Raw genomic sequence first — 21,197 nt, 5'->3', positions numbered from 1 at the left:
ATGTAAAATTGTAAACCATTAGAAACATGTATAAAATGCAGGGGATATGTTTTCATGTGCCAATATACATATATGTATATTCATCACATAATTGGTTTGGGGTTTGATGGGATTGGGATTATTATCATGAGCTCAAAATCTAAACTCATACCCTATTATCTAACAAGAGGAGGTTTATGGGGTTGCCCCTCACAATTTACAGACCTTATTTTGTACACACAAAAAGAAAAAAAAAAAACTTTACTTCATTCCTTGATAAATATGAACACCCAAGGATTTCCATAGATCCCCACTTCCCTAGTTGCTGTTTATATATTTTGTATTTACAATAACATTAAGCCAAGTCATGAGCTGGTACATTCATATATCTACTAACAAAAGATGGATTTAGTGATTTACTATTGAAAAACCTCAGCAATTCCTTGGCTTTTTCTTTTAAAGGCTTAATTGTATAACTACCGATTTCATTGTACAAGTAAAAAGGATAAAAATATAAATTAATAGTACATGATCAAATCTAAGTTAATATTATATGACCAAATCTAATCAAAACAAAGACAAATATCAACTTTATATAATATAAATAAATACTATGTTTACAACTGTTGTTGAGTCAGAAAAGACTTCAAAAAGTTGAGAGTAAACATGCTGTAGTTCTTGGATCAGTGCCCACCATTCACCTTCCAAGCTTCCTCCTACTTTGACATCGATTTTGCTATTGCATGGCTAAAGATAGCCTTTTGTTTATTTTATGCAATGTACCTATAAAATGATCATCAGGACGTAAGGCCTTAGGCCTAGGCAAATATCTACATTCTATTGTAAACATACAAGGAATTTTATTTAAAACTCCTCACTTTTTCTATGATTCTCTGTTTGATACCTCCTGGGACTCCCTTGTTAGACGCTTTTACTTATAAGTTACATGCTTTCTGTTAGCTAGGTCACCATTAGTGACCATGATGGAAGTGGTTCACAAGCACCACTAATAATGAAAAAAAAAAAAAAAGAACAAATAGATCAGCTAATGTCGTGACGACTCATGCGCTAATGAAAAGAGAGCTTGAGTCTGGTTTTTTTTTTTTTTTTTTTATGTTGGCTCCTTCCCTGAGTGAATGGGTTGAGAGTCTGGTTAGCAATGATATGGTCGGCTATGTAGTTTGATGTTTTCCTTTGTCTTTAATGAATATCCTTTATTGCCCGAAAAAAAATCCTTTTATTAACTACTTTTTTATGATAAAAATATCCACACTATTTATTTGGTTTAAATATCCTTATTATTTTTGTTCTTCAATAATTTCACGACACACCAGAAATTCACTTCATCACTTTCTTGTTTGTTTCTCATACAGAATAGGTTTTAAACTTTGACATTCACCTTTAGATCAAATGAATGACGTGGGTATTTTAGTTTAAAATGTATAGATGAATAGAGGGGTGCTTTTTTGCCCTACGGGGGGGTGTGAGACTCCCAGATCTCTTGAAAACAAAAGTATTGCCCATACAACATCCAACCAACCATACATCAGGATTGAGGAGTATTTTCTGTACATGTACATGTGTGCTAAATTCATGAGGATTTGAAGAGTTGTTATCAATGTGCAGTTGAATGCCCATGCTTTTAGTGTGTGATTGATCCAATTTTTTCTAGGGGTGGTGGTTGGGGGTAAATTTAGGAGGATCACAGATAAATAAAGGGGAGTTTCAAATACAAACTTAATGCCCTATAATTAGGATTATAGGGGGTTGTGATACTGCCTCCAAACTATAAGGTGGTGTTTGGCATCGATGTCGTTGCTTCAGAAAAGGGGAGTTTCATATTGGGAAAATCGGTGCTCTAGAAAATGGTAACATGTTTGAAACCGTTTTTTTCATAAAAATGGTGCTCCAAACCACACCTTAAAAATCAAGAAGGCATGCTCCATAAAAACCACACCGTTTTTCATAAAATGGTAACATGATTGATGCCCCATGGCCGCCCCACATCACATCCTAACAGAATATAAGTCCAGAATTGCTCCTCAAATCAACTTCACAACCTGTCTCAGCCATACATTAATAACATCTTCTGTAATTTGCATTATTATTCATGGGGAGACGTTTTCAGTATATGGTGGGATGGGGCTGTGAGGTTGCTTCATTCACTATTTATGGAAAACATCTCCCAGTGACATATGGAGATATTCTTCCCAATGCATGATGAGATTTGCCCTAAGGCATGCTTTACCGAGAATTCAATCAATGCAAAGCCTGTTAGAATAATCGTTCGTAGGCTTGTATTGTATCTTCTCATAAAATAAAGCACAAAAGTATGGAGATATTTCCCATGCAAGACTGTAAAGGCTGTTCGAAGTTCAGATCACATGTGGGGGCGCCCATGTAAATATATTCCCAACGTGCGGCTGCAGTGGCTAGTTGGGACAGCGTTGGTAGCAGGTCTCAGTTTCGTTTCATGGTGAGATGTGCGGTATCTGATCATGTTGAGAGAGTATTGGAACGTGTTTTGTTTGGAGGTGATCACAACACATTTCGCCGCCCCTCTGCCCTCTGGGCTCCAATTTGTTCCCAGTCATCGGTCCCCCTGTATCAAAGCATCAACAATCCCCAACCCAACGCGATCAATAGCCCCCTCGAGCTCAGTTGCAGAGAGGATAGAAAAAGATTAAAGATGGATGCCCTTCAACAATCTCATAGATTCATGAGACCACCAACGATGGGAGCACCACCATCACCATTTACACCACAGTCATCCATGGCCGACCTCCAGCCCAGACCATCACCGCCTCAGGGGCTTTGGTACTCCGGTCAATTCCAGTACCAGTCTTCGCAGCCTCCGCCGCTTCCTCCATATCACCATCAACAACAGACGCCGCAGTGGCCCCCTCATTCCGATCACCATCAAATTTATCCAACGCCCCACCACAACTCCGTTCCACCGTATCCTGGGCATCCTCAGCACAACCAGTATCCTCTCCCTCCTCGACCACACCTGCCACCACCTCCTCCTCCTCACTACCACCATTCCCTGCATCCTCAAGGTTATGCTCAGTCCAATCAGGTACTCAATTCACACTCTGAACTATGTTGAGCTGTTAGGGTTAAATGTTTGTTTTTTTAATCACAAGCTCTCTTTCTCTCATTCGTTTTGCTCAAAATTCCCTTGTTTTTGAATATGTTGTCTCGCTTGTGGATGGAGAAAGGATAAGTCGATTGATTGTATGCTTACCATTGCAGAGCTAGATTTCGTCGCATTTCTTATCTGTTTATTTGTTTATGTCAGTAAAGGAATTTTGGGCTTTATAGTGCATCTGGGTGGGACGTATTAAATTTTCCCATTCTTTTCTCGCTAAATTGTTTTGGACGTTATCACTTGACGAATGGGTGGATTTAGAATTTGTATTTTTTTTTCCTCCCCTTCCACTGATACTGTAATGTTATCATGTCTTCCTAACTTGTTTCAAATTTATTGCTACTAGATTTCGTTCTTACTGGGTATGAAATGCTGTATGATGATTCAAGGATGTCATATGGCTCATTTCATCATTTCCATTTTTTTTTTTTTTTTACTGTGGGCAGGACGTACTTGATATAATTACTCTCTCATCTTAAGGCGTCCTTTATGGTGTAATAAACATATGTTCCCATAAACAAATTAACAGATAAGAAAGGCGACAAAATTATGGTAGAACAGACTAGATCAGAAATTAGACTTGCAGCTGTATCTTCGAATAAAAGTAAATGTGCAAAAGATATCGCTCAGACTCGGGGTTTCCCTCTGCCTGTTTTATAGAAGACCTGGTATCATCCCATGGTAAATATAGCGTGTTCAACATATTGGCAACCTGGCATTAATGCATGAAAGGGATGCGTGATCTCTAGTTTTTAGATAGGTATAATAACTTCATTGTGTTGGAGGGTTTCTTAACTACGTTGGAGGGCCGTTAAGGTCCTCCACTAATGGAATCCATCGTTCAACTTAAAGAGGGTCTGGAGAAAAGAAGCCCCAAAACTTCCAGTTCCTGATAGGTTTTTATGCCTATTCAATGTTAAGCTTTCCCTAGAGCCTCTGAGCCACCACTTAGCGTAAAAAAACCAAAGTTATGTCCATATCCAGTCCACTTCACCCAAGACTCCATATAGCTGGGACCCACATTGGGTAATATCCTTTACAATTCATCATATTTGAAGTCAAGATTAAAGCATTTAAATGCATGGAGTATGTTTCTCCAGTGATATTTGATTTCTCACCCATTTATTGATTTTTGGGCTACAATTGTGATTGCATTGTGGTGCTTGATAATACATATCAAGTTCACAGATAATATAACAGATTTTTGAGTATATTTTTCCCTCTTTTACTCATCTCTTTTTGGACCTCCAACTTCCAAGTTTTAACATGAATGGTGGGATGGTTTGGTTCTGCTCAATTTATTTCACATCGGTTATTTTTTAAAGATTCATAGTGGACATTTATGTAATAATGCCTTATTGGTGAATCCAAATCTTTATATTCTTTTAAAAAAAAGGTACCCTTTTTATTGAATCTATATAGTTCCAAACATAAATCAATTTTATAGTGCATCGTCGTATTATGTGGAATTGTGATCATATTCGATCACCTTGATTCAATCACCAATACTTTATATCCTTCCGAAAGTGTACTTGCTTATGGATGCTATAAGATACACTTATAATACAAACGCTAAATTTCATGGATTCAACATTTTTTATATTTTATTCTACTTCTTTTAGCTGTGCATTGGTTATTGTTATTGGATATTATATTCCTAAGGCGATACAGAGTGGTGTTTCTTAATTTATTCTTATATTGTTACTCATTTTTATTTTATTCTTGAATGCTTGTAGACATGGGGAAACCCAAATTGGGCTCACCATCAAAGTTGGGAATATTCAGGTTAGTTATAGTTTTCTATTTGGTTCTTTATGTTGCTTTTCTTCAACTTATTTTTTCCCTTCCCATGTTTTATGCGGGTCAATGACTATAACTTATTTTCCGTCTATCAAATTCCTATTCCATAGCTATATATATGCAGTCTGAGAGGGAAAAGTATTAGGTATTAAGTAATTGTATTTCTGTTGAACTTTCTGAAACATTTCCATTTAACTCTCTGCCTTTTGGTGTTATCTTAATTTTTTATACCCAGAGTTCCTTTGCTGAAAGCAAGTTGCTTGTATTATATACAGCTTAGATGTTTTATTATGAAAGCTCAACTAAGAATCTAACTTGTTGAGATTAGTTTTTCTTTGTTGTTTGCATTCTTTTCATCAAATGGTTGAAAACATCATTTTTATGAAGAGGAAGGGAGAGCAGTCTAGGGGAGGATGTTTTACACAGATGGCATCCTCTGGTAGATTTAAAGCACCAGTTTTCTCAATTTCCACTAACGTGCTTAGCAAGCAAATATAATTAACTCAGAAAATAAATTTGGGGTTGAATAGTAACTTTTCTTGGGGAAAGGTAGGCACATTTGGGGTTAATGGAACTTTAAAGGAAGATCATGGTTGCCAAGTGTGCAATTTATTTAGAGTGGATCCAGTAGTGGGGTGACCTGATCTCGGTTTCTCAAATTGCTATGCTCAACCAATGAGGTTGGACCAGTTAGCACCTGTTCAATTAAATAACCATGTTGATGGTGTGATTGGTGCATCTTCTTCTTTGTTTTATCAGCCTCTCCCAGAAGAGTTTGGGATTCAAGAAGCAAGGTTCTAGGAAAATTAACAGTGATGGAAAAAGGAAGGAACTGCAGATGTTATCTCTCTTTAGTGGCGGTGGAGCTGCAAGAGATACTTTGAATCAAGGTGAAAAGGAAAAGGGGTTGGAAGTCTTTAAGGTTCTTGATTGTGCAAATTCTCGTGTGGCAAGAGATGGGAAAATTGATCTGGATCTTTTGAAGGCGGGGAGTCCTATATCACTGGAAAAGAGAGATGCGGGGGATCTACAAAAGAGTTCTGACAAAAAGATTGGTGAGGGGAGGCAACTTGAAGATTTTCAAATAAGTGTCTGGATTTTGAAGGGGCAGAAGTCAGAGGTGAGAAGGAAAAAACTAGAAAGGAGGTAAGGTTGGTCAACCCAGAGGATAAAAACAGAGTCTGAATTTGTTGGTAACAAGAAGAATGAGGTAAAAATGTACCAGAGGAAAAAGTAGTACAGAACAAAACCATTATAAGAAGATGGAGAAGGTAAGACTGAAGAAAGAAATTCTGACCTTAAGGATAATGATGATTCATTGAGGGAATCTTCAGAGGATGATGTTAACGTTGATGAAACACATGAAGTTACTGCAGTGATCATGGCAAGATGCGTGGGCACCATATTGGTGGAAGCCCTACAACTGGAGTTTCTTGTGCTTGTATGACCATTACAAGTCGGCACATCCAGAGACCTGCATGGGCACCGAGAAGATTGACTGTTGTTCTCTACATTTACACCTCTGAACTTCAGAAGAGAAAGGAAGTCGAACTTCTGTAAGATGGTTACTTTGCTCTGCATTACTAGATTCTACTTCAGGGAATTGAATGTGCCAACACTGAAGTAGAACTGCAACACCTGCTGGCTTGATTGCATTGTGTAGAGCCAAACAGACTTCATTTGCCAGTCTCTGTGGGTCTTGAAGTCTCTTGGCAAAGACATCAGCCACCCTGGAGAGCTTGCTTAGGCCTACCACCCGTTGCCCAGATGGAACATAACCAACGTGGCACTTAACCTGAAATGGTAGCAAGTATGATTCACAGTAGGAGAAGAGGTCAAGGTCTCGAACAACTACAAGTCCACCTGCTCCTCCTGCATGCCCAACTCCATTATACAGGCCAGCTTCAGGGAACAAAGCACCTTGCACGATATCCTTTACCTTCTGTCTGTAACCTCTTGTTCCCTCTTGAAGGGCTTTGGCAACACGAAGTGGAGTCTTCTTGAGACCTTCTCTATTAGAATCCTCGCCCAAACCCTGCAACAGAACCTTGACGGCATCCTTGATGACGGCAGTCTCCGATTTGTGTTATAGATCCAGCTTAAGAAACTCTACCTTCACTCCATTCTCAAGGTTTCCATTAAAATGCCCCTCATCCAAAGCGCCATCGACAGACAACGAATCCCCACAAACTATAAAACTACACCGACCCAAATCAGGAATGGAACACAGAACCACTGAACCAATTGGCAAACACAGAACACAGAACCACTGAATCCCTACAAACTATATAACTTTCTGAGTGTCTAATTGCTGTGTACATCTCCTCATGTACCTCTTTTTTTTTTTAATAAAGTTAACCTTTTTTCAAAAAAAAAAAAAATCACACACATGAAGTTGAGGGGGCAATTGATTTTAAGACAATTGGCAAATACAGAGGTGGAGGTGAGCAAATTTTTGGGTTTGCTACTGATCAAAAAGAAAAAAAGGGTTTTTCTTTATATTGGTGGGGAGGAATGTGCAAGAGAAGGTAAGACTGAAGAAAGAAATTCTGAGTTTAAGGATAATGATGATTCATTGAGGGAATCTTCAGAGGATGATGTTAATGTTGATGAAACACATGAAGTTGAAGGGACAATTGATTTTGAGACAATGGTAAATACAGAGGTGGAGATGAGCAAATTTTTTGGGTTTGTTTTATATTGGTGGGGTGGAATGTGCAAGGGAAGCTTTCAAGAAAATGGAAGAAAAATTTGGTGTGCCTAGGACATGGAGGAAGAACAAAAACCAGAAGCCTGGGGTGGAGTGTGACAAAGCAGTGAGCTTTGATGATCAAAGTGGCCTGGGATCAGAAGGGACTAAGGTTTAGGAGAACAGTGAGTTGGAGGCAGATCAGTTTGGAAAAATGTGGTTATGGAGCTAGAGAGAGATAATTCTATGAATTCGAATTTCATTGAGAAGAATCCTAATGTGGTAAGATGTTTCCAAAATCAGTGAAATTACAGAACTGTTCAGGTGTTGAAGGTCTTTGTGATTGTGGATGTGATTATTGGGTGTTGGGCCTACAAGGAAAGTTAAAAAGTCAAAGAGTTAACAAGAAAAGTATGGAGGCCAGTGTTCAAGAGCTTGAAAAAGCAGAGTAAATGTTTTAGTCTTTTAGCAGGTTAGTGGGGCTTGGGTTGAACTTTTGCAGCTTAATTCTGGGTTGGTTTTGTCCTTTTGGAGGACTAAGGACCTGTATGGTTTGCAGGAATAGGGGCCTGAAATCGGAGTTGGAATGGGCCATTCCAGTTCCAACCATTTGATTGGGCGCAATCAAGAATCCCATTCCCATTCCTAGTGAATGGCATTCCCCCATTCGAGGGAATGTCCATTTGCTCCCCCTCCCTTGGGAATGAAGTCCCATTCCAGCTGTTTTCAATTCCCATTCCGATTGTGAGCCAAACAGACCCTAAGTTTTGAATGGGTAAATTTCTGTATACTTTCTTGGGTCTTTGGGTATTTTTTTTCTTGGTAGAGGGAGGCTGTTTTCTGAGTTGGCTTTTTCTTGGGCTGGGTGATAACTTGTCACTTTTGTTGTATTCTCCTCCTTTGTCTTAATATATATATATATATATATATATATATATATATATATATATATATATATATATATATATATATATATATATTAGTTTATTATCAAGAAAAATAGGAAGGGAGGGTTGTCAATAGGCCCCAAAATTAGAGCAAACCTACCAGTTAACACTATATACCATTTACTGATGCTAATTCTATGCCATTGTCCCATTGCTTTATATGACAGTAATGGGCAGATATCATGACTGGGATAAAGTTGCAATATCTCCATACGGTCAAGTTCAAGACTGCCTCACTGCCTATTGATCGAGATAAAAAGTTCAAGACTTACACTGATAAAGATAAAATGCTCTATATAGCTAGAGCACAATTTAAGAGTTTTTGATCAATCAAAGCTTAGAGGTAGAAAGGCTGGTTGGGAAAATTGAGAGGTGCATGATTAGGTATACTGAAGGAGTTCTCACTTCTCAGTTTTGGGGCCAAATCAGTTTTCAAGCAATTGGGAGGAAATTCTGTTTGAAGATATTGTTTGTAAGTAAATAGTGTTATACTTTACATTTGTTTAGTTTCTTCCACTCAGAGTAGGCTGGAATTATACCTTATGTAATATCTTTTGTAATCTCTTTTGAGGGAATCTCTCCTTCCTTTCAAGTAATACAATCATATCTGTTTATCAAAAAAAAGAAAAAAGAAAAGGATAAAAAAGATGAAGACTTCCTTAAAGGTATTTATATAGCTTTTCGAGTAAGGCTCAGGCTTACACCCTCTACACAACGGGGGGTAGCCCATCCCTCAACCCATAACCCCTCAACCCAGGTGCAGGCGGGATTCGATCCCAAGTCTCCACTACGACCAGCAGGAAACTTAGCAACCAGCTGATTGGCACCTTGCCATTATAAAGGATGTTACCTCCATGCTCATGATGGTTAGGTAGGATCTTACCTCTAGGATCAGTGTCTAAACCTTCACATCCTCTCTTCAAGTCCAGGGGAATCTTTATCTATGTGGTAAAATGATTCTCAAGTTGGTGGTTTAAAACGAACAATATAGATTCTTGGCAGTATAGGAATTTAATAAGAGAAGATAGGAAAAAATTGCTTGTATCAACAGATCAGCTAATAAATATCTTGGTTGACTCATTGGCAAGACAAGGAGTCACCAGAAGCAAACTATTTTGGGGAGAAACTGGGATGTTACTTGTTTTTATGACAAGGGATCTGCAAATGGGTTATGGAGCTAGACTAGTCTAAGTTGTAAGGGGCGTTTTGGCACACTTTAATTGTATTTATTTCTTTTTCTAATGTTAATAAAATTCTCTTTATTTACTGATCCAAAAAAAATCTTAATCTGTTCAGTTGATTGTTAGCCAGGAGATAGAGTAGAAGATTGACTTCCTGGTCATTTAATACCTGCTAAAGCTTGGGCTATATGAAACTGTTAGAAAAAGAAATCAGTAAGCCTGTTGTCAAGAAAGTTTATCAAAAAGAACACATGGAACAAAGCCAGCTATGCAAGATACAAGTGGAAATCTTGATTCTTGAAATCTTGAATTGTTACAACTACCAATTGTACATCTATAAATGAAGGCCAAGGCAATAAGAAAGACAGCTTGTTTCAACCCAGAAAACCTCCCTGTCGCTCCCTCCCTTCTCTCTCTTTCTTCTCAAGGTCACACTATTTCGAACTAGTGTCTGTGTTCGGCAGAAACCCAACAGTAACTTTGTTAGCCACCATCTCTAGGCACCTATTGGATTGTTACTGCCTAGCTACCATCATGTTGTACAAAGGAGGAGGAAATGCCTTACAGTGAGGCATACTACCAAAATGGTCGTCTCCCCACATCCCTTATTCCAACCTCAACGGATATATGCTTCTTGAAGGTGGATAGTTGTTTCATAATACCATGCCAAACACCATACTAGAAAGGATTAGTGCCAGAAAGAGTATCCCATCTAAGTTGGATAAATGTTATTGGTATTGTTGTTTTAGTTTTTTTTTCCCATTTTGTTGTTATTGTTTTTTTTTTCATTTTATCACATAATATATTATGACTCTAATCTATTTTGACCTATTTTTTTCTCTGAAGTTTTAAGACACAAAGTACCTGGAATCAATTTTGCATGTGTTTTGTTTTGCAGATGGAAACATTTCCCATAATAATGAGGAAGATTGGGCTGCCAGGGCCAGGGCATGGGCGGCAGCCAAAGCAGCAATGGAGAATCAGCAGAATCAGCAACCTCAGTTGCAGCTTCCTCCAGTTGGAAAATCAGAAGATCCCAGTAATATGTATCATGATCAACAACATCAGAATGTTGATCCTCATAGCACTGATATTCATCAACCATCACTTCTTTCTTCAGGCCATCAACAGTTCTCAGTTTCTGCCACGAATCTCCACAAGCCACCTTTAGATCATTTCCGGGAGTCCTCTCCCTTCAGCTCTCGACAGTCTTCTTCGTATGTTTCAGATGGGCATATACCTTTTATGTCTAGAGAGGGTGCTTTGGTTGAAAGTTCAACTCCCGTATTTCCTCATCAAGGAAGTGTTCCTACTAGCTCATCTATTTATCAGCAGGAGGTACCTTCTAGTTATTCTTCCATTTCAGGTAATGCTTCATTTAGCAATTTGCATGTGATAATTATGTGCAAGAACTGCTGCTGTTTTACTTGATTTTGCTTATTAGCTGTATCTGTAAAATTGTATCGTAACTAACCTCTCAAAATTCTTTAAATAATATCATTGATCAATAGGGACTTTTTATAGATCTATTGTCAATGTTCAATCTTTTGCTAAGTTCTTTTGCACTGGCATCATTATTCACTTGGAGTGTATGGGTTCATCATTTTTATACATGATTTTTCAGTTGATAAAATATTGTGAAAGAGTTGCTTCATTAGGTCAGATAGTAGTTAGAATAGCAATACATCACTTGTAATTATCTGTTTAGATTAGAGGCATTATTGGTGCTGACCTTGAGACTAGTAAAATATTGTATTGCCTTTTCGTTTGTGGTTCTAGCCTTCTAGGTACATCTTATGACTGCAGCATGTGGAACTAATCTGCTATTTCTCTTAAATCTTTTGCATTTAGTTCACTCTATTGTGAAAGCTCTTTTTTTTTTTTTAAATATTAGGTGATTCTGATATTTGTATTAATACCAAAAGCTGAAAAGAAGGTAATCAACTGCGCCACTAAGTTATTGATAAAACAAACTGCGCTAATAGGTGATAAAGTGAGAGAGAGTAGGCTAAGATGATTTGCCCATGCATAGAAGACCACCAACCCCAGTTAGAGGAAGTGATTTGTTACACATCCAAGGGGCTAGAAGAGCTTGGGGTAGACCAAAATGAACATGGGTAGAAGTGGTAAGAAATGATTGAAGCACTAACAATTTAACAGTGGATATGATTTTAAATAGAATGGATTGGCGAAACAGGATTCATGTAGCCAACCCCATATAGTTGGGATAAGGCATGGATGATGAAAAGAAGGTAATCAACCGTATTGCATATACAACGAGAAGCTATGTAATGGAGATAACCAGACTTCTCCAAAAGCCAAACCACTAAAATATATATGCCAGTACTAAGAAGTTTGTGTAGAAAGGACTACATAAGCTTGTGAATCTACCTTCCTGGGATTCTTTAGGATAGAGAACCAAGAGGGCAAGGATTAAATTTTCATGATATGTACTCTCATCTAGTAAAACAATAAATAATTAGAGGATAAGCACAATGTTGAACTAGCAAATTCTGTTTACTGGTCAATATTGAAAAATAAAATGAACAGAGTCAGCAGGAAATTTTATGGTGCAGTCTTTTGAGGCTCATTGAATCAACTATGGTGTTCTCAGGTTGACATGCTGCTTAATTGCATTGCTTTCTTAGGTAAAATAGATAATTGTTACATTATAGAAAAGGTTAATAGTTTCGAAGAGAAATTGCATTTTATGTTTTACTGCATGAACAGTAGGTCATAAGGTTGATCTCGTATAGTTGTATGTTCTAAATTGCTCCCAAACTCAGATTTTGTGAATATGAATCACATTTTGATGGTGTTTTATGTACATTTGTAACTTCAAGCATTTTCATTTGTTTATCTTATTCTGTCACATTTATTTATTCAAATAGATGCCTCTCTGATGTCTACCTTGATTTATTTGTGTAAATAGTGTATCTCTGATGTATTTATATATGTATTTCCCCTCTTTGATGCTTCACCATGAGGTGTTATAATTCTCTTTTAATTTGTAATTGTATTCATCATAGGCCTAAATATTTGAATAGGAAGATAAGCTTGCTAGCTCTTGTGTTGGTAGCTTTGGGTTTTCTTCCCCAACATTCCCCCCAGTTGAGACAAAAACTTACTATATGTCTTCTTCTCATGGATGGACCATCTCCTTATGTGATGTCATTTCCTCTGTACTATGTACTTTTTCATTAATTCATTGGTAGCTTATCTTAATTTGAAGAAATTTCTGGCAAATCTAATATTTATGGGAACCTAAAGTAATGGATGTTGGTGGTAAGGTAGCTGTTTTAACACATTCCATTGGATCAAGTAGGTAAGGCACATGGTTTCCCTTTTGAGGGAATTCATATGTAATTTACACTAGGTGGAATCTAGAAGCTGACCTTTTGTCAAAATTGTCAGATATGTGAGAATATGGTATTGGAGTTGGAATGAATTTCTTGCATCAAAATCTGTCTACTTGCTACTGAGACGTAATTCTCTCATTTCCATCAAAGTCAAATTAGTTGATTGGCTCACTGGCTTTTGGGGCTGAGCTGACAGCTGATGTGTATTGCAGCCTTCATAGTTATATTCTAGTTTTTTACTTCCCATATGGTCCTCAAAGTTCATTGATAAGAACTTATGATATGCACTAGCCATTTATCCCTGAAAGTTACATACACGTGAGAATGCTTTCCCCATTTAATTTGATATGCACTCCATATGTTGTAATCACATGGTGGTTGACATCGATGAACCGGTTTCTAAGTTATTAGAGCTCTTGAGTTTTTAGCAAAATTTTTGGACATGTACAAGAGATCATAATGTGTTTTAAGAGATTGTATTTCTCAGATTCTTTTTCTCTGTCATGTCTCTTTCTGCATCCATGTGTGTGATAAATACCACCAAAATAAATAAATTTCTTGTTAGCACTTAGCAGAGTAAGTAATGCAAAAGCAAACAGCTGGCAGTGATACAAAAGAGAACAGAACTTATTGTGGTTTATATATCCAAATACAGTTGTGGTTCTGAGAATGTTGGTGTTTAGTTTGCACTTTTGCGAGCAGTCTGTCATAGAATCAGAAAGTCTGTTTCTATTGCTGCATGATAACATGCAGAAGGTGGAAAGATAGTCTGCATAGGTCCTGAAGAGTGGTATTTGGTGGACAACTCGGGCTGTTTCCGCTACTTGATCTTCTAGCTTTTGACTTTACACTCTAAATAGCAGGTAAAGAGGTTGGGAATCCAAACAGCCAGTTACACAAGCCACCTTTGCCCATATCATCATGCGAGGAAGGACATCATGTGCAATCTACATTGCCTACTGTCGGTAGATCAATTTCAGCAGAACAACCTTCTTTTGTGCATGTTGATCAGTCTGCTGAATCAACAGCTGTTTTGAGTGATCAACCGTTAGAGTTTACACCAAGGTTTAATCATGAGCATGATGTATATTCACAACGTACTTATATCCATCCTGATCCATCAGGAGCTGTAGGCAGTGTGGACTCTATTGCAGCTGTGCCCTCTGCACATGCTTGGAATCCTTCAGTTCCTCTTGGGGCAGTATATCCACCAATTCCACCAGTCCCAGCAGGGCCACAGGTTTGAGTTTTTCATATGTATAATTTGCTTGATTCTTATGGTCTTGATCTAAGAATGCTAATTCCTGCTTCATTTTCAGTTTGATCCTTCTCTTGTTGCATCTCCTGTTTCTGGACATGCTGCACCAATCTTTGGCAGGATGCCTGGATCAGGGTTTCGGCCCACTATTCCAATGGCCAGTGCACCCTTTGGTATGGCTGCAGGAACTGCTGTTATTCCTCCAACCACATTTCCTGGAGACATGAATGGGGGTCTTAATGTCTTGGAACGCCCCAAAAAGGTAGTAATTCATCTGATGATTATGTTTTGAGCAATTGCTGAATGGCAATTGATTTGGGTTCTGCAAAAATTTCAGGCTTCAGTACCCAATTGGCTTAGAGAGGAAATAATTAAGAAGAAAGCTGCCATTGCTAGTTCTGTTCAGGAGCAACCTGAAGAGGATCCTTTTCGACCTGTTGGTGATGAAGGTGTTGATAAACCTTTCAGGAAAGATGATCAAGCAGATAGCAAAAGCATCGATTCTTCTAGATCAACTGAGGATGATGATGAGGTTCTTCCATTTTCTTCTTGACATTTCTTAACCATAATTGTTTATCAACTCTTTTTGTTTTCTCTGTGAAGGCATGTGAGGTATTATCGTTGGTATATAATTCTTGTAGAAATTAGCAACTTTTATAGAAAATGACCACTCTTTCCTCCCATTTTGTATCCATGTAGGATGATGTGGAAGCAGCAAGGACAGCAGCAATCAACCAGGAAATAAAGCGCATCCTAACTGAAGTTCTTTTGAAGGTTGTAACTGCACTAAAAACAACGGTGTGTTGCATTCCTATGTTCTCTGTAGTGCTGAATTTTTTGTTTTGGACAGGTTACTGATGATCTGTTTGATGAGATTGCTACAGAAGTTCTCACTGAAGACGATCTGACAGTTGAAGGTATGTGTAACATTCTAATTGTCTTATATTTCCATTACAGAGGAAGCATATTACTTCATTGTGGATCTTGTATCTATTCAAATTAGTGGAGCCTTTTCCCGAATTTATGCATGGGGTTGGCTATGTGAATCCTGATCCAGTATCACACACTATCAAGGGTCTTCTTGTCCAATTCCATGGATAATTTTTCAGTATTTCATGCTATTCCTTTTTTGGCTTGTTCTAAGCATGAGTTTGTATCAGATCACCTATCACTGGTGTAATGGCATTCCATGCACATATTGAAAACATCTTGGTGTACTATCTTTAATTTTATGATTGATTGAGGAATTCATGCATTTCTATGGCTATACTTATTTCTATTCTTGTCATTCGTCCATCTCAGCATTCCTGTTTGCGGTACAACCATTTTATGGACATATTGCTTTTTGGTCTCTGTGCAACATTGCTGTCCTCATAAGCCATCTTATAATAACACTTCTTTTTGACATGTGCACATGCATCTGTTCTTCTTATCCACCCCTGCTATGGTTGTGTGGGCAATATAAATGTACTCTTGAATATCTCCTTCGCTGTGGTTTTCAAACAAATATAACATAAATGGTTACTTTGAGGCTTCCATTGTTTGTAATTCTGATTGTATCTTTGTCTCCTGTTACTGCTAAACATGTACATCTTTTTTTTCCTCTGGTGTTAGTCCTAATTAAAATATTTTGATTGTTTATATGAAATTGATCTACCTGTTTCAGTTCATAACAACTCAGATGCACCAAATCAGAAGGCATTACCATCTCCTCCAGTAGTTGTGACTCCCAAGGCTTCTGCAAAGGTTCTGATTCCAGTTAAGGCAAAGGAGGCTGAATCAAGTGAAGTCAGTGGGAAATCTAGTTCTAGCTCTCCTGGAGATGTACTGGGACTTGCAAATTATGCCTCTGATGAGGATAATGATGAGATTCAAAGCTCCACCATCCCCAATAGGCTTACAGATGCTCTGCATCAGCAGTCAACAAATGGCAAGCTTGTAGAAGATATGCCTGATGCAGTAGGCAATGGCGGTTCTCTAGCAGAAACTGAAAGGTCCAGTGGAACTCGAGTGGACATGGAGCCTGATCACTTGAAAACAGGCCCAAACGGGGATTCATTTAAGTATGTAGTTGACAATTGTCTGGGTGTCAATGGGTTGCATAAGGATATGGATTATGGGAGTGATGGGCATCCAACAACTGCTCCCAGTGTTGTCTCTGGAATTCTGGAAGATAAGATCAACACCAATGGAGAAAAGATGCTGCAAACCTCAAATGCTTTTGAGTCAAAAGGTACTGGTGGAGGAAAGTACCATATGAAACCTGATCTGGTGCATACAAGTGTTAGTATTAAGAACTCACTTAAGGATGCTTCTCATGGCAGAGAAGCTGGAAGCAAATCAGACAAGAACGATGGATCTGGAACTAGGAGTTCTGGGAGTAAGGATTTTGCCAGAGAGGCTGAAAGTAGTAAGAGTAAAACATCTGAGAAACATTCTAATTCCACTGATCATAGGAGAAGAGATGAAAGACATCCAAAAAAGGAAAAGATGGATGACAGGAATGCCTCAAAAGAGAGGATGAAGGATCGAGGAATTAAATCAGAGAAAAAAGTAAAGGAATCTGATTTCAGAAAGATTTCGACTCATGTCAATAGTAAGGATGAACGAGAGGAAGTTGAGAAAGATAAAAGGTCTAGTGTCAAAGAAGATAGTAACAGGAAAAGGGAATTGGCAAAGGATGACAGGGGAGATAGATTGAGGCATAAAGCTGCAAGAGAGGACTTGCACAGGCATAAAAGACGGCACACTTCTTCAATTAGGACTAGGGGTAGAGATAGCAGAGAGAATACAGTAGGCAGTCATTCCAGTGATTCAAGTGATGATGTTTCGGAAGATTCAAAGCACCAAAGGTTCAAAACTAGATCCTTGACTACTTTCCCTTCTCTTCTGTTCCCACTTTCATGCGGTTTTTTACAGTCTTCTATGCAGGAACCCACATTCAAAAAGGCGCAGCTCATCACCGTCACCTATCAGGTCTAAGCGAAGGTACCTTTTCTCCACTTGATTTCATGTTTTCACAAGGCCTGTTGAAACCCTGGTAAGTTTATATTCTAGTTGGTGCAGGATTTTTACACATGGTGATTGAATTGACAGAATTGGTATATATGGACCATACACCTAACCCTCCATTACAGAGCAAGTTCTTTCATTATTTTTTTCCCAATAAGTAGAGCAAGTTCTTTCATTAGGGGCCAAAGAACTGCTTCTTGTCCTGCCCTTCATTTAATACCTGCCCTTCATGTGCAAGGTTCAGGTATTCATTAAATACCACTTACATAGAAGCATTCTGGTACATGATGAGGTATTTTGCTGTTATGGTTGAGGGAGCTACAGTCCGTAGTTTTCTGGGAGATTGTGGCCATCCTGATGAAAACAGCCACATCATCCCTGAACCTTGCACATGAGCCATTCTGATGAAAACAGCATGTTGTGTCTGAATGAATAAATTAACTAGGCCTGTCATCATTTTCCCAACTTGGGGGGAGACAATAATATTTATGGTTGAGGGAGCTATAGTCCATAGTTTTCTGTCAGATGGTAGCCATCCTGATGAAAACAGCCATATCATCCCTGAACCTTGCACATGAACCATTCTGATGAGAACATGTTGTGTCTGAATGAATAAATTAACTAGGCCTGTTGTCATTTTCCCAATTTGGGGGGAGACCATCAGAATTCAGATTTATACAAATTTGTATAAGGATTACTCAAAAAATTTTCCCAATTATTTTAGAAAGCATATTTTGGTTTTCATCTTCCAGTCATCCACTTGGACCTGTACAGCACCAGTGTCGGTGATCCTTTCAGTTGTGCATTGGTGGTACTTGGGCAGGTGGAATTTTATTGTATGATAAATGTAGTAGTTGTATTATTAGAAACATTTGTGTAGTGGCTCAAATCTGGTAGATACTGTAATCCTCAGTACAGGAGAAAAGCAAATATAGCTTTGGTGTATTGGGTAATGTAGTTGCAAGCCTGTAGGTGTGGAATTGGATAGTATTAGTTTAGTGCTTCATATTGGTTGTTACTGTGCAAACTCACCTCTTGAAACCATAATCGGATGATCATGGACCATTGCTTGTTTCCCTTCCAACTGTTGGTAAAATATTGATGGGTATTGGTAAGATCACTTGGTGAAACTTTCCTGTTCAAAGGCCTAATGTATTGAAACAATTGTGGTGCAGGGAGTTGATTTCAAAGAGTCAGGGCAAGATTACATTGTATAGCAAGACACTATTGATACACATACATATACACACACTATTGATACACATGTATGGATACCGAAAAGGGAAAACAATAACAGGTGGGGGGAATAGGAATTGGGGAGGAAATGGGTATAGTTTTACTACCTGAACCCAGATGTTGGATTGTAGTTTCACCAACTATGGCTGCGGCAAAAGTCTTGATAATCCATTTGGGATCTAATCTGATCTGATTAAGGTTTGACTTTGACTAAATTTTATATGATCGCACACACACATGGATAGTATATGATTGTATAATGTTCATAGTTAATAAATTCAGTGTTATATTTATATAAATTTATAAATTAATTAATTTTTTTATCTTTTAGTTTTTTTTTTTCTTTGTTAAGATGATAAAACAAACTTGGATCTAATCTGAATCTAATCCAAGACCCTAGATCTGATACAATTTTGGATCAATCCAGATTTAAATTTTAGATAATCAGATTGGAGTTGGATGTGGCTGGATTGAAATCTAACCTAATTACAACCTAATCAAAATATCATTTATCACCAACCCAATGGGAGCTGAAGATAAAGCTCCAGCACTGAAGGAGAAGAACCTTGTTGAGGAGTAAAGTATGTTGGCAGAGTGAAATTCCAAATATTTCTTGTCAATCTGGGGGAGAAGAGTCCATAACTAATTTCATGGAACATAGAGTTTTCTTTGTGGAAGAATTCCACAACGAGCTTGAAAAAAATATCTTCAGGTGAAAACATGATTAAAAAAAAAAGAAATACGATCTTGGAATTTTCTGCGGTTCCCAATTAGTTCACATACTTCATTACTGGGGCAAGGGCCAACTGGTCGCTGTACCAGCATGTGGTGCATTCACTGAAACACTGGGTTTGTTGGCATGCCAGCTGATAGCTCTCTATGCTATTAAGCTATTTTCTCTAATTGGGCTTCTAGAATGGGCCTTGTTCTTTGTATTGTAGGTGTTGGTTTTTGAGCATGGCCTGTTGGGGTAGAGGCTTGAACTTCTAATTCTGTGAATGCCATCCATAGTGAGGACTGACAGATTGGAATGCTCATCATTTCATTCAATACTTCACCATGAGTTTTATGCTACTGGTGGGGCCTAAGAAAATTTTAGTCGTTTTTTATTTAGTTCATATTTTACTTTTGATGGCATCTTTTCTTTTATCTAATGGGAAAATACTTGCCTTTCTTTTATTCTTTAATATGTTATGATTGTTGTCAGACGAAGAATAACTTGATGCCAACAGGTCGGTTCTTATTAAGTACTGACTTTGTACAAGGCTGACATTCTGTGTATTAAATTATGCCTTTTAACTTACCGAATCAGTATGATGGATGTTTTATAGACAAGTTTCGCGGTCACCGCATAGCAAGCACTCTCAACGCAGACATTCTCCTTACTCTTCTCTAGAGACCACCAGGTATGTTCGTGGCAGTATACTTTTAAGATTGTTTAAGAAAAAGGTTACGAGGCATATACATGCATCATAACACTAAAGGTCTCAGGTGAAAGAATCGATTTCCTGGAACTGTCTCAGAATTTGGTTTTAACTAAAAGATTATTCTAACCGCAGGAGTAAGAGATCTCGATCTAATTCACCTGTCCGTAGGAGAAGATGATATAAAAAGCTATTTTTTTGGTGGAACCTGGAGCTCGACCGGTGTTGCTGGCTGGCTGCAGGGGGGATTTCGGCATCTCGCATGCAGTGGAATTGTTGAGATTTGCAACCATGAGTGTTAGGAACTGCATGGATCAAATGTATTTTATTTTAGTAGATGCTTGGGCTTCCTCTGGTGCTGAACGTTAATTCAGCAATTTTCTCACCAAAGTGAAGGTATCAGGTATGGATGTTGGAAGTATGACCAATTAACCACGGGGCCGGGCAGGAGGATAAAAGCAAGGTCGTGGTATGTATGCCTCTCTGGTAGTTTGGAGGGGGGTGTGTGTGTATGTTAAATATATGAACCAGATGGTCCAGAACCACCAAAATTTCAAATAAAATTTGTTTTTTTGTGAACTCTATAAATGCTGTCTGGGCCCACGTTTTCCTTTGGCAGCAGGTTGCATTTGAAATTTGTAGATAGCGCGTTGCACAATGCAGAGCAGAGTATCCTCTACTTGGCTTGGCTTGGCAATTCAGTGAAGTACATTATCATTATTGTGAGTAAATCCAGATTCCGGAGATGATGACAGAGGGGGCTTTGCGCCGATTTTGTTTTTCGAAACAAAAACCACAGCCGTGTTTATTAAAAATTTTGGGGTTTCACAATGTGGCAGTTGTTTTTGATTTTTTTGTTTGAATTCAAAAGCAAAAGCATACATATTGGGCAAAAGTAAAACTCCTAGAATAACCATTAATTTATAGTGATATCACTGCCTCATCCATTTGGAATACAAGTTTTAACAGTCTTGTTAAGAAACCGGTCTACTTATTTTTATGTCCAACACAACACATTGCCTAAATCAGGATTAATTTTTGAGTGCCAATGGTGGGGATTGGTTTGGACTTTGGATTAGTTTTTGACTTACGCATGGGTCTTACTGGGTTCGGTGCTTCGGGCCAAGATGGTTTAATCAAATTATCAATAATTAATGGGAT

General features: G+C 38.1%; 1 protein-coding gene and 1 pseudogene across 2 annotated transcripts; one reads left to right on the top strand and one right to left on the bottom strand.

Moving 5' to 3' along the window:
- Window positions 1-2,354: 2,354 nt before the first annotated feature.
- On the top strand, window positions 2,355-20,624 carry LOC148862705 (cyclin-like protein). 2 transcript variants are annotated; one of them, XM_088980150.1, is made up of 12 exons: window positions 2,357-3,058; window positions 4,867-4,915; window positions 10,646-11,113; window positions 13,970-14,346; window positions 14,426-14,626; window positions 14,702-14,896; window positions 15,064-15,138; window positions 15,215-15,281; window positions 16,031-17,216; window positions 17,296-17,352; window positions 19,944-20,018; window positions 20,172-20,624. In XM_088980150.1, the coding sequence occupies exons 1-12, from the start codon at window positions 2,453-2,455 to the stop codon at window positions 20,215-20,217; spliced, it is 3,402 nt and encodes a 1,133-aa protein (XP_088836276.1). In that variant the 5' UTR covers window positions 2,357-2,452; the 3' UTR covers window positions 20,218-20,624. The 2 variants fall into 2 exon arrangements, with proteins under 2 accessions (XP_088836275.1, XP_088836276.1); XM_088980149.1 differs by having other exon boundaries at window positions 2,355-3,058; window positions 19,944-20,624.
- LOC148862706 (GTP cyclohydrolase 1 pseudogene) lies at window positions 6,087-8,356 on the bottom strand (annotated as a pseudogene).
- Window positions 20,625-21,197: the final 573 nt, after the last annotated feature.

This window comes from Nelumbo lutea, chromosome 3 (assembly GCF_056320005.1).
Source record: "Nelumbo lutea isolate HS-2025 chromosome 3, American lotus-T2T, whole genome shotgun sequence".
NCBI classification, from domain to species: domain Eukaryota; kingdom Viridiplantae; phylum Streptophyta; class Magnoliopsida; order Proteales; family Nelumbonaceae; genus Nelumbo; species Nelumbo lutea.
Note: the sequence above shows the minus strand (reverse complement) of the source record. Positions and strands in the feature narration are given on the sequence as shown.

Coding starts and splice junctions, on each gene's coding strand:
- LOC148862705 (XM_088980149.1), top strand. CDS start 2,453: ATGGTGAGATGTGCGGTATCTGATCATGTTGAGAGAGTATTGGAACGT. Junction 14,347..14,425: donor CAGTCCCAGCAGGGCCACAG/GTTTGAGTTTTT, acceptor CTTCATTTTCAG/TTTGATCCTTCTCTTGTTGC. Junction 14,897..15,063: donor CAACTGAGGATGATGATGAG/GTTCTTCCATTT, acceptor GTATCCATGTAG/GATGATGTGGAAGCAGCAAG.